At 51.8% G+C, this 13002-nt stretch overlaps 1 protein-coding gene across 1 annotated transcript in view; it reads right to left on the minus strand.

The window, feature by feature from the left end:
- LOC145340474 (spectrin beta chain, non-erythrocytic 4-like) overlaps positions 1–9861 on the minus strand; it is a gene marked incomplete at both ends in the record, with an annotated part of 36100 nt that extends 26239 nt beyond the window's left edge. The window contains one exon of the mRNA XM_080184942.1: positions 9771–9861. Coding sequence (XP_080041068.1) covers positions 9771–9861 — 91 coding nt within the window. The remainder of the gene's footprint in view (positions 1–9770) is intronic.
- Between the last annotated feature and the right edge of the window lie 3141 nt (positions 9862–13002).

Consider the following 13002-nt stretch of genomic DNA (forward strand, 5'->3'; position numbering starts at 1 on the left):
TCTTATCAAAAACCCATCAACCCGCGTCTTAAAAATATTTAGCGAGGCAGCCTCCACCACTTCAATGGGCAGAGAATTCCAGAGATTCACCACCCTTTGAGTGAAGAAGTTCCTCCTCAACTCCGTTCTAAACCGCCCCCCCTTTATCTTTAGGCTGTGCCCCCTACTCCTACTGTCCTTTCTGAGCGGGAAGAGTCTCTCCACCTCTATCTTATCCATCCCATTCATCATCTTATACGTCTCAATGAGATCTCCCCTCATTCTTCTAAACTCTAACGAGTACAAGCCTAGTTTATTCAACCTCTCCTCATGGCTCAACCCCCTCAACTCCAGTATCAGCCTAGTAAACCTCCTCTGCACTCCCTCCAAGGCCAAAATATCCTTGCGTAAGTACGGCGCCCAAAACTGCACACAGTACTCCAGCTGCGGCCTCACCAATGCCCTATACAGCCGCAGCAAGACCTCCCTGCTTTTATATTCAATCCCCCTCGCTATGAAGGCCAGCATCCCATTCGCCTTCCTGACCACCTGCTGCACCTGCAACCTGGGTTTTTGCGACTCATGCACAAGGACCCCGAGGTCCCTCTGCACCGTCGCCTGCTGCAGTTTTTCACCCCGTAAGTAATAGTCCTTCCTACCATTCTTCCTACCAAAGTGGACCACCTCACACTTGCCAACATTAAATTCCATTTGCCATTTCCTGGCCCATTCGCCCAGCCTATCTAGATCCTTCTGCAGACTCTCCACACCCTCCGCACAATTTGCCGTTCCACCAATCTTGGTGTCATCAGCAAATTTCGACACCATACACTCGGTTCCCTCCTCCAGATCATCTATATAAATGGTAAATAGCTGAGGCCCCAGCACCGACCCCTGGGGCACTCCACTAGTCACCAACCGCCAATCCGAATAGCACCCATTGACCCCCACTCTCTGCCTCCTATTTGACAACCAATCCCCTATCCACGCTAACACCCTACCCCCAACTCCATGCCCCCTCACCTTCTGCAATAACCTCTTGTGAGGTACCTTGTCAAACACCTTCTGAAATCCATACAAGATGATCAGAGGGTTAGATAGGGTGGACAGTGAGAGCCTTTTTCCTCGGATGGTGATGGCTAACACGAGGGGACATAGCTTTAAATTGAGGGGTGGTAATTATAGGACGGATGTCAGAGGTAGGGTTCTTTACTCAGGGGGTAGTAAGGGGGTGGAATGCCCTGCCTGCAGCAGTTGTGGACTCACCAACTTTAAGGGCGTTCGAATGGTCAGTGGATAGGCATATGGATAACATTGGAATAGTTTAGGTTAGAGGGTCATTAGATTGGTTCCACTGATCGGTGCAACATCGAGGGCCGAAGGGCCTGTACTGCGCTGTAATGTTCTAATGACACTAAGAGTCAATTTAGCGTGGCCAATCATCCTAACCTGCTTATCTTTGGAGTGTGGGAGGAAACTGGAGCACCCGGAGGAAACCCACGCAGACACGGGGAGAATGTGTAGATTCCGCACGGACAGTGACCCAAGCCAGAAATGGAATCCGGGTTCCAGGCACTGTGAGGGAGCAGTGCTAACCACTGCGCCAGCCCAAATGTAAAAGTTAGGGTCTAAGGTAACTGTGTAATATACCTTGAAGTTTCTGGTCTGGTCCCGAACCAAGGTAATTAACATAAGAACATAAGAAATAGGAGCAGGAGTCGACCATCTAGCCCTTCGAGCCTGCCCCGCCATTCAATAAGATCATGGCTGATCTGTCGCTGCTCAGTTCCACTTTCCCGCCCTCTCCCCATAACCCTTAATCCCCTCTCTTATCAAAAACCCATCAACCCGTGTCTTAAAAATATTTAGCGAGGCAGCCTCCACCACTTCAACGGGCAGAGAATTCCAGAGATTCACCACCCTTTGAGTGAAGAAGTTCCTCCTCAACTCCGTTCTAAACCGCCCCCCCTTTATCTTGAGGCTGTGCCCCCTAGTCCTACTGTCCTTTCTGAGTGGGAAGAGTCTCTCCACCTCTATCCTATCCATCCCATTCATCATCTTATACGTCTCAATGAGATCTCCCCTCATTCTTCTAAACTCTAACGAGTACAAGCCTAGTTTATTCAGCCTCTCCTCATAGCTCAACCCCTCAACTCCATTATTTTGTTGCATTTTGCTGATCAATAAAATGTGTTTTGTTTAAGATCATCACTGGGATATCCGTCACATCTTTCTCCATATTTGGGATGGCACAGTGGTTAGCACTGCTGCCTCACAGCACCAGAAACCCAGGTTCGATTCCTGGCTTGGGTCACTGTCCGTGTGGAATCTGCACATTCTCCCCGTGTCCGCGTGGGTTTCCTCCGAGTGCTCCGGTTTGCTCCCACAGATGTGTGGGCTGAGTGCATTGGCCGTGCTAAACTGCCCCTTAACGGCCTGCGATGGGTAGGCTAGAGGGATTGGCAGGGTAAATATGTAGGGTACCTGGATAGGGCCAGGTTGGGATTGTTATTGGTGCAGACTCGATGGGCTGAATGGCCTTGTTCTGCACTGTAGGGTTTCTATGGTTATTTGAGAGCAAGGATTCCAAGTTTCCTTTCTGGGATTCGGAATACTCTCGTGTTTAAAATCAGCTGGGTTTCTCTTTTTACATTTTATTTCCTTTCCTAGAGTCGCAAAGCCAATGTGCAGATTGCATCTGTTAATCCATCTCCGAGCTTGCTCCAAAAAGCAATTCAAATTGAATCCACAGCATGGTCCCTACAAGAGAGTCAAAAATAGAAACTAGAAGCACGAGGCCATTCAGCCCTTTGAGGCTGCCCTATCATTCATTATAGGCAAGGATATTATGCACAAGGACATTATACGCAACGATATTTTGGCCTTGGAGGGAGTGCAGAGGAGGTTCACCAGGCTGATACCGGAGATGAGGGGGTTGGACTATGAAGAGAGGCTAAATAGACTGGGTCTGTACTCGTTGGAGTTTAGAAGGATGAGGGGGGGGATCTTATAGAGACGTAGAACATAAAAACAGAAGAAATAGGAGCAGGAGTAGGCCATCTAGCCCTTCGAGCCTGCCCCGCCATTCAATAAGATCATGGCTGATCTGTCGTGGCTCAGTTCCACATTCCCGCCCTCTCCCCATAACCCTTAATCCCCTCTCTTATCAAAAACCCATCAACCCGCATCTTAAACATATTCAGCGAGGCAGCCTCCACCACTTCAACGGGCAGAGAATTCCAGAGATTCACCACCCTTTGAGTGAAAGGGTGTAAGATAATGAAGGGGATGGATAGTGTAGAGGTAGAGAGATTCTTCCCGCTTAGAAAGGACAGCAGGACTAGAGGGCACAGCCTCAAGATAAGGGGGGGGGCAGTTTAGATCGGAGTTGAGGAGGAACTTCTTCACTCAAAGGGTGGTGAATCTCTGGAATTCTCTGCCTGTTGAAGTGGTGGAGGCTACCTTGCTGAATATATTTAAGTCACGGGTAGATAGGTTTCTGACGGACAGGGGAATTAAGGGGAGAAAGCGGGAAAGTGGAACTGATCCACTTCAGATCAGCCATGATCTTATTGAATGGCAGGGCAGGCTCGAAGGGCTAGATGGCCGACTCCTGCTCCTATTTCTTATGTTCTTATAACCATGATTGATCATCAAATTAAATATCCTGATTCTACACCCCCCCCCGCTTACCCACCCATATCCTTTGATCCCTCAAAGAGCTATATCTAATTAAGTGGATCGGCCGTGCTAAATTCTCCCTCGGTGTACCCGAACAGGCGCCGGAATGTGGCGACGAGGGGGTTTTCACAGTAACTTCATTGCGGTGTTAAAGTCTACTTGCGACACTAATAAATAAACTGCTTGAAATCACACAACGTTTTGGCCTCAGCTACTTTCTGTAGGAGTGAATTCCACACATTCACCACCCTCTGGGTGAAGAAATTTCTCCCTCACCTCAGTTCTAAACGGTTTAACCCCTTATCCTCAAACTGTAACCCCTAGTTCTGGACTCCCCCCACCATGGGGAATAGTTCTGATGGGTTTAGACAGAGTGAATGCAAACAGGCTTTTTCCACTGAGGTTAGGGGAGAGAAAATAAAACCAGAGGGGCATGGGTGAAAGGAGAAAAGTTTAAAGGGAATATTAGGGGGGGTTTCTTCACACAGAGAATGGTGGGAGTGTGGAATGAGCTGCCGGATAAATGCGGGGTCACTTTTAACATTAAAGAAAAACTTGGACGGGTGAGAGGGGTGTGGAGGGATATGGTCCAAGTGCAGGTCAGTGGGACTAGGAAAAAAATGGTTTGGCACAGATAAGAAGGACCAAAAGGCCTGTTTCTGAGCTATAATTTTCTATGGTTCTATCAGGAACATTCTTTCTGAATCTACCCTGTCTAACCCTGTTAGAATTTTATAAGTTTCTATAAGATTCCCCTCTTCCAAACTCCAGTGAATCGATTTAGAGTCTCCTGATATGACAGACCTGCCATCCCAGGATTCAGCCTGGGAAACCTTCTATAACGAGATCACCCTTCCTCAGATAAGGACACCAAAACTGCGCACAATATCCCAGGTGTGGCTCTGTACATTTACACTCAAACAAGAAATAGGTTAAAAGATAAGGCACTGAACCCCATCCTGGGCTCGATCCAATGCTTGATATCAACCAGGAAGGCAGAGGAGTGAGTTTTTCTTATTCCTATTCATTATGTTCCAGGGGAACTGAGGCCTATCCAGGCGGTGACTGCCAAGGATACTAACCACTACACTAAGTGCATTTTCTTAGGAGTAGACTCTTGGCCCTGTGAGACTGTTCCAATATTCATTCATCATGCTGGATCTGTAGCTCCAGTAGTCATCACTGTCTCGTACCCCACCTATGGATGGCACAGTGGGTTAGCACTGCTGCCTCACAGCTCCAGGGTCCTGGGTTCGATTCCCAGCTCAGGTCACTGTCTGTGTGGGGTTTGCACATTCTCCTCGTGTCTGCGTGGGTTTCCTCGGGGCACTCCGGTTTCCTCCCACAGTCCAAAGATGTGCCGGTTAGGTTGATTGGCCGTGCTAAAATTGCCCCTTTAGTGTAGTGGGATGTGTAGGTTAGAGGGATTAGCGGGTAAAATGTGTAGGGATGTGGGGACAGGGCCTGGGTGGGATTGTGGTCAGTGCAGACTTGATGGGCCGAAGGGCCTCTTTCTGCACTGTAGGGTTCTATGATTTTCATTTGCCCCACTACCACTGGCAACGAGAACAGAGGATTTGACGCAATAAAGTCAACCACATTACTGTGGTTCTGGAGTCACGTGTAGGCCAGACCGGGTAAGGATGGCAGATTTCCTTCCCTAAAGGCCATTAGTGAACCAGATGGGTTTTTCCGACAATGGTTTCATGGTTCAGTAGATTCTTAATTCCAGATTTTTTTTAATGATTTCAAATTTCCCCCATTTCCCGTGGCGGAATTCGAACCCCAGGTCCCCAGAATATTAGCTAAGTTTCTGAATTAAAAAGCCAAGCGATAATAGCACTCAGCCATCACCTCACCTAAGTTCCTCCGCATATCGGTCTTAAATGGCCTACCCCTTACCCTGGAATTACGTCCCTGGTTTGAGACTCACAGTAAGAAGTCTCACAACACCAGGTTAAAGTCCAACAGGTTTATTTGGTAGCAAAAGCCACTAGCTTTCGGAGCGCTGCCCCTTCATCGGGTGAGTGGGAGTTCAGTTCAAAAACAGGGCATATAAAGACACAAACTCAATGCATAAAATAGTGGTTGAAATGCGAGTCTTTACAGGTAATCATCTGTGTGGAGTTTGCACATTGTCCCCGTGTCTGCGTGGGTTTCCTCTGGGTGCTCCTGTTTCCTCCCACAGTCTGAAAGACATTCTGGTTAGGGTGCATTGGCCGTGCTAAATTCTCCCTCAGTGTACCTGAACAGGTGCCGGAACGTGGCGACTAGGGGATTTTCACAGTCACTTCATTGCAGTGTTAATGTAAGTCTACTTGTGACACTGATAAATAAAATAAACAAACAACTTGACCACAGATTTACGATTGGAGTAACAGAGAACTGTGAGTGAAGTGACTGGAATCGGATCACAGGGTTAATGGGGTTTGTGTGTGTGGAACAATAGCTATCCAGGAGTGAGCTCCGCAATGACGGTGTCAGGGTATTCAAATATAGAATTCGAAATACCCCCTAAATTAGTTAGAGGTTGGGAACCTGATCCACCAGTCAGGGGGTTAACAAATACCTGGTAATTGGTGGCATGGTGGTTGGCGCTTCTGCCTCACAGCGCCAGGGACCTGGGTTCAGTTCCGGCCTTGGGTGACCGTCTATTAAGGGTTTGTACATTCTCCCCATGTCTGCGTGGGTTTCTTCTGGTGTCTCCCCCCACACTCCAAAAACGTGGAGGTTGGGTGGATTGGCCGTGCTTAATTGCCCCTGAGTGTACCCAAAAAGTGTGGCCACCAGAAGGTTTTCACAGTTACTTCATCGCAGTGTTAATGTAGTCCTACTCGTGACACTAATAAGTAGACTTCTTAAACCACCGCCCTCTCTTTCATGGAATGTGGGCGTCGTTGGGCTAGCATGTGTGACCCACCCCTAATTGCCCCTCAAACTGAACATCTCACGCTCGTCCATTTCAGAGGGCAGTTGAGAGTCAACCTCATCGCTGTGGCTCTGGAGTCACGTGTAGGCCAGACCGGGTAAGGACGGCAGATTTCCTTCCCTAAAGGACATCAGTGAACCAGATGGGTTTTTTTTTACAATTGCCAATGGTTTCGTGTTCCCTCGCTGTCAAAATCCTGGAATTCCCTCCCTAATGACATTGGGGGTCAACCCATGGGGCTGCAGCGATTCAAGAACAACACAGCACAGGAAACAAGCCCTTCGGCCCAACGAGCCCGCGCTGCCATCTTAACATTGTGAGTGCCCTCCTCTACCTATGACCTTTCTCTACGCCTATTGGACTCCACAATAAAGGGGTGCAAATTGAGAGAATTATAACCAGATCAAGGGACGCCTAATTTAGGGACAATTTGTTAACACCAATCAGCCTACGGGCATGTTTTTGGGGTGTGTTATTTGGGGTGGGTTGTTTAAGGCTTACCTAGATAGGCACATGAGCGGACTAGAGATGGAGGGATACAAACAATTGTTCTAAATAAGGATCAAGAGCCTCAGGACATTCCTGGCTTACAAACAAGCACCAAGATCTGGCTTGGCTGGTGGTGAGAAGGGCACTCCCCGTCAGATCCTTTATGCACGCTCGAGGTCTCAACATCACCGCACGCTGCCCTCGAAGCGGCTGCGGGGCTGATGGAGACGGTCGCACACCTCCTTATGGAATGTGCCTTTGCAAAGAAGGTCTGGAGCGAGATGCAGTGGTATTTGTCGAGGTTCGTCCCGAGCAGCTCGGTGACGCAGGACTCTGTGCTCTACAGGCTATTTCCGGGGGCGCACACCGAGACAAATATCAACTGCTGCTGGAGGGTCATCAACTCGGTGAAGGACGCACTTTGGTCTGCCCGAAACTTGCTGATCTTCCAGCTGAAAGAACTGTCCCTGACCGAGTGCTGCAGACTGGCACATTCCAAGGTCCAAGGTGTATAAGATAATGAAGGGTATAGATAGAGTAAACAGTGGCAGGCTTTTTCCTAGATTGGAGACAAATATCACGAGGGGTCACGAGCTAAGGGTGAGGGGGGAGGAGTATAATTTGGATGCCAGAGGGAGGTTTTTCACACAAGGGCTGTGGGGGTATGGAATGCGCTACCAAGTAAGGTGGTGGAGGCAGGTACGCTGGACTTGCTTAAGGTTTACTTGGATAGGCACATGAGCGAAACAGGGATGGAGGGTTATAGGAGACGGTTTTAAATAAGGGTCAGTGCCTCGGGACATTCCTGGAAATCTAATGCTACAGGTGTTGATGTTTTGTCTCTTTTAATCCGCAGATGTGTCGGTCCACCTTGTTGTCTAATGAGGGTTATGCACACGGTGGGTCATGCGTGGGCTGCTCTTGGATGTTTCGAGAGTGGCCTAGTACTTTGCGTCGTTTGTGTATGCTTAAAACTGGACCAGCAGACAGGCACCACGACAGCTCAGTGACTATCACTGTTTGCTGTGCAGATACATGGATTTGGGCCGGTGTCTGCGGGAGTTTGCGCATTCTCCCCGTGCTTGCGTGGGTTTCCTCCGGGTGCTCCGGTTTCCTCCCACACCCCAAAGATGTGCTGATTGGTGTAACAAATTGCCCCTAAATTATTCTCCCCTGAATCTGGTTTCCAATGCGGGTACCATACACATACACACGGGTCAAGGTAGGTGTAGGAAAATGCTTTGTTAAGATGGCGGCGCGGGGCTCGTTGGGCCGAAGGGCCTGTTTCCCGTGCTGTGTTATTCTTTGTTCTTGTCCTTTCCCCAGGACTACGTGCTAAGGGACGGGCTGAAGCTTGGGGCAGCCACCACAAGTGCACAGTGGGGAAAGGCCACACTGTCAGGCCTTTGAACGGAGGCAGACCGAGGACCCGGGAACTGCAGAACACCCTTGACCTGCGTGCCAATCTGAGCAGTAACGGCGCACAGTAATTTATTGAGGCATGTGTGTAGTTTTAAGTTTTGAAATGTTATGACTGTAATTTGTATAGAACTGTAAAAAGTTTTAATTCTGCTCTGTAGGCAATTCAAAGACCGTGTAGATTTGCAATGGTTTATTTGAGATTTTTATGAATAAAGTGTATTTTTGGGAAAAAAAAGTCAATAGATTCCTACGGGCTGTCCAATATATTTTATGGCTCTTATGTTTGAGGTTCTGGGGATCTCCCGTGAATGTCTGTATAAGCTGTGTGTGTTTATTGATGTCTGTTTTTTACATCCACAGGCGATTCGGTCCACCTTGTTGGCCAACGAGGGGCATACACGCGGTGGGTCGAGCGAGGGCTGCTCTTGGATGTTGCTTTGAGAGTTGCCTAGTGCTTCACGCCGTTAGTGTACGCTTAAACTGGACCGGCTGACGGGCAACGCCACAGCTCAGCGACTATCACTGGGCAGATTCACGGATTTGGGCCGGTGCCTGTGGAGAAGGCTTCTCAAGAGGGACGGGCGATAAATGCTGGCCTTGCGCAGCGACGCCCATGTCCCACAAATACATTTTTAAAAAACCAGCTTTATAATTCCAGTTTTGTCATTCGAATTTAAATTCTGCCAATGACCGAGGGTGGCATTTGAACCCGAGTCCCCAAAAGTTGGCCTGGACCTCTGGACTACGAGTCCAGGGATCTTAGAACATTCCATCGCAGTACAGGCCCTTCGGCCCTCGATGTTGCGCCGACCAGTGGAACCAATCTAATGACCCTCTAACCTAAACTATTCCAATGTTATCCATATGCCTATCCACTGACCATTCGAACGCCCTTAAAGTTGGCGAGTCCACAACTGCTGCAGGCAGGGCCATTCCACGCCCTTACTACCCTCTGAGTAAAGAACCTACCTCTGACATCCGTCCTATAATTACCACCCCTCAATTTAAAGCTACGTCCCCCTCGTGTTAGCCATCACCATCCAGGGAAAAAGGCTCTCGCTGTCCACTAATCTAATCCTCTGACCATCTTATATGCCTCAATTAAGTCACCTCCTCTTCTCTGTAAGGGAAACAGCCTCAAGTCCGTCTCCTCACCACCATACCAGGCAACATCCATTTCCTAATAAAGCCACCATCTCTTCCTTTTGGACATGCCCTGATCGCAACCCCCCCACCCCCCCACCCCGCCCCTCCAAGTTCCAGCACCCACCTCCTCACAGCTCTGGAGGAACTGCTGCAGCTGCCATTGGTCAGTCAGACGCGCCAGCCAATCGTGAGCCACCTTGTAGTTGTCTTGACTCCTGGAAACAAAATGGAAGAGGGTCAGTCCTGGAGGCAAGCTTCAAAATCGTCAGCGCGGAATCCAGACACAGCGACGGCCCTGAGCTGGAGGCCGGGGCTTTGCAACACTCCGAGGAACAGTTTCCATCGAAAGAAGGGATCACAGAAACCCTACAGTGCAGAGAGAGGCCATTCGGCCCATCGAGTCTGCACCAATCACAAGGCCTACCCCCATATCCCTACATATTTTACCCACTATGAACAGTATGCTTTGTCAGTATAGCGCGCAAGAAACAATCTTTCTCACTATATCCCAATACACGTGACAATAATAAATCAGATCAAAATCAAATAGGAGAGGCCATTTGAGTTTCATTCATTATGATCATGGCTGACCATCCAACTCAATAGCCTGATCTCTTTTGATCCCCTTGGCCTCAAGAGCGAGATCCAACTCCTCCTCGCAAATGTTTTGGCCTCAACTGCCTTCCGTGGTGGCGAATTCCACAGGTTCACCGCTCTGGGGGTTAAGGAACTTCTCCTCATCTCTGTCCCATCTCCTGTATCCTCACTCGATACGAGTCCTGGGTTCTGCACTCCCCATCATCAAAAACATCCTCCCTGCATCCAGTCCTGTCCGAACTTTACAGGTTTCTAGGAGATCCCCCCTTCTTCTTCTGAACTCCAGCAAACATAATCCTAAGCATGTCCTAACCGACTCTCCCCCTCTACCAGCCCCGCCATCCCAGGAATCAGTCTGGATCAGCCCAAAAAACCCCCGCCTATTTGATAAGAGTTCCAAATTTCCTCATCTTTGTGAGGAGTTTCCTTGCACTAAGGGATTCCCGTGACACCAGAGATTGTTTCAATCTCTCCACCTCATTGACTCCTTTAATCATTGCAAACGCCTCGATTCCATTCCGCTTTAGTCTGCCATAATCAGGGAATGTTAGCCTAAAGCTACATAATTCCTAAGATTACGGTGAAACATCATCCAAGTCGTTGATAAGTAAAGCGAAATGCTGAGGTCCCAGTTTCCCCCGACAGACACCACTTGTCACACCCTGCTGTCCTGTCTACGCTCTCTCTCGAGCCCCGATTCTCCGACCTCACCCGCACCTGGGAATTCTCTGGCCGTTCACGCCTGCTGGCAGCGGGAATGGAGGTCAGATTCTCCATTCCCGCTGCCAGCAGGCGTGAACGGCCAGAGAATTCCAGCCTTGGTCTCCAACCTCTGTCTCGTATCTGAGTCGCCAAGCTGCCTCCAATTCCTCTATTGCTAATCTCCCTTGAGGCGCCCAATCAAATGCCTTCTGGAAATCCATAGGGAAAGCCGTAGCATGGATTACTTCAGAGCAGGAGGAGGCCATTTGGCCCATCAAGTCTGCACCGATCCCACCCAGGCCCTATTCCTGTAGCCCCATGTATTTACCCTAACAGTAAGGGGCAATTTAGCATAGCCAATCCATTTAACCTGCACATCTTTGGACTGTGGGAAGAAACCAGAGCGCCTGGAAGAAACCCATGGAGACACGGGGAGAATGTGCAGCCTCTGCACAGACAGTGACCCGAGGCTGGAATCGAACCCGGGTCCCTGGCGTTGTGAGGCAGCAGTGCTAACCCACCGTGCCACTGGATTACTAGGCCTGTGATTATACCAATCACGTCACCATCTCTCCCTCTGGACATGCCCTGACCGCAACCCCTCCGCCATTGACACCATCCTGTTCACTGTGCTAGTGACCGCCTTAGGACACAAGTCAGGAACAGCAGCTGGCCATTCAGCCCTCGAGCCTGCTCCAGCATTCAGTGAGCTGGGCAACATCTTACTGTGGCCTCAGTACCCCCATCTCACATACCCCTCCTTCTGCCAACCCCTTCCCCCCACACCCTCTCCCCCCACTCTCCCCGCACTCCCTTCTCCCCCCCGCACCTCTCCCCCCCCCACTCTCCCCGCACTCCCTCCTCCTCCCCCCCCACTCCCCTTCTCCCTCCCCCCCACTCCCCTTCTCCCTCCCCCCCACTCCCCTTCTCCCCCCCCGCACCTCCCTTCTTCCCCCCCGCACCCTCTCCCCCCCCCCCACTCTCCCCCACTCCCCTTCTCCCTCCCCCCCACTCCCCTTCTCCCTCCCCCCACTCCCCTTCTCCCTCCCCCCCCACTCCCCTTCTCCCCACCCCCCAACTCCCCTTCTCCCCCCCTCCCCTCTCCCTCCCCCCACTCCCCTTCTCCCCCCACTCCCCTTCTCCCTCCCTCCCCGCACTCCCCTTCTCCCTCCCCCCCCACTCCCCTTCTCCCTCCCCCCCACTCCCCTTCTCCCTCCCCCCCCGCACTCCCCTTCTCCCCCCCCCCACTCCCCTTCTCCCTCCCCCCCCACTCCCCTTCTCCCTCCCCCCCCACTCCCCTTCTCCCTCCCCCCCACTCCCCTTCTCCCCTCCCCCCCCGCACTCCCCTTCTCCCTCCCCCCCCAACTCCCCTTCTCCCCCCCCCGCACTCCCCTTCTCCCTCCCCCCCACTCCCCTTCTCCCTCCCCCCCCCACTCCCCTTCTCCCTCCCCCCCACTCCCCTTCTCCCTCCCCCCCCCACTCCCCCTTCTCCTCCCCCCGCACTCCCTTCTCCTCCCCCCCCACCTCTCCCCCCCCCACTCCCTTCTCCCTCCCCCCCCCACTCCCCTTCTCCCTCCCCCCCCACTCCCTTCACTCCCCTTCTCCCTCCCCCCCCCCTCCCCTTCCTCCCTCCCCCCCCCACTCCCCTTCTCCCTCCCCCCCCCACTCCCCTCCTCCCTCCCCCCCCCGCACTCCCCTTCTCCCTCCCCCCCCCACTCCCCCTTCTCCCTCCCCCCCCACTCCCCTTCTCCCTCCCCCCCCCACTCCCCTTCTCCCTCCCCCCCCCACTCCCCTTCTCCCTCCCCCCCCCACTCCCCTTCTCCCTCCACCCCCCCCACTCCCCTTCTCCCTCCCCCCCCCACTCCCTTCTCCCTCCCCCCCCACTCCCCTTCTCCCTCCCCCCCCCCCACTCCCTTCTCCCTCCCCCCCCCCACTCCCCTTCTCCCTCCCCCCCCGCACTCCCCTTCTCCCTCCCCCCCCCCCACTCCCCTTCTCCCCTCCCCCCCCCACTCCCCTTCTCCCTCCCCCCCCGCACTCCCCTTCTCCCTCCCCCCCCC

The sequence above is a fragment of the Carcharhinus amblyrhynchos genome, unplaced genomic scaffold, assembly GCF_965287045.1.
Source record: "Carcharhinus amblyrhynchos unplaced genomic scaffold, sCarAmb.v2.hapA chromosome_1052, whole genome shotgun sequence".
In the NCBI taxonomy this organism is placed as follows: domain Eukaryota; kingdom Metazoa; phylum Chordata; class Chondrichthyes; order Carcharhiniformes; family Carcharhinidae; genus Carcharhinus; species Carcharhinus amblyrhynchos.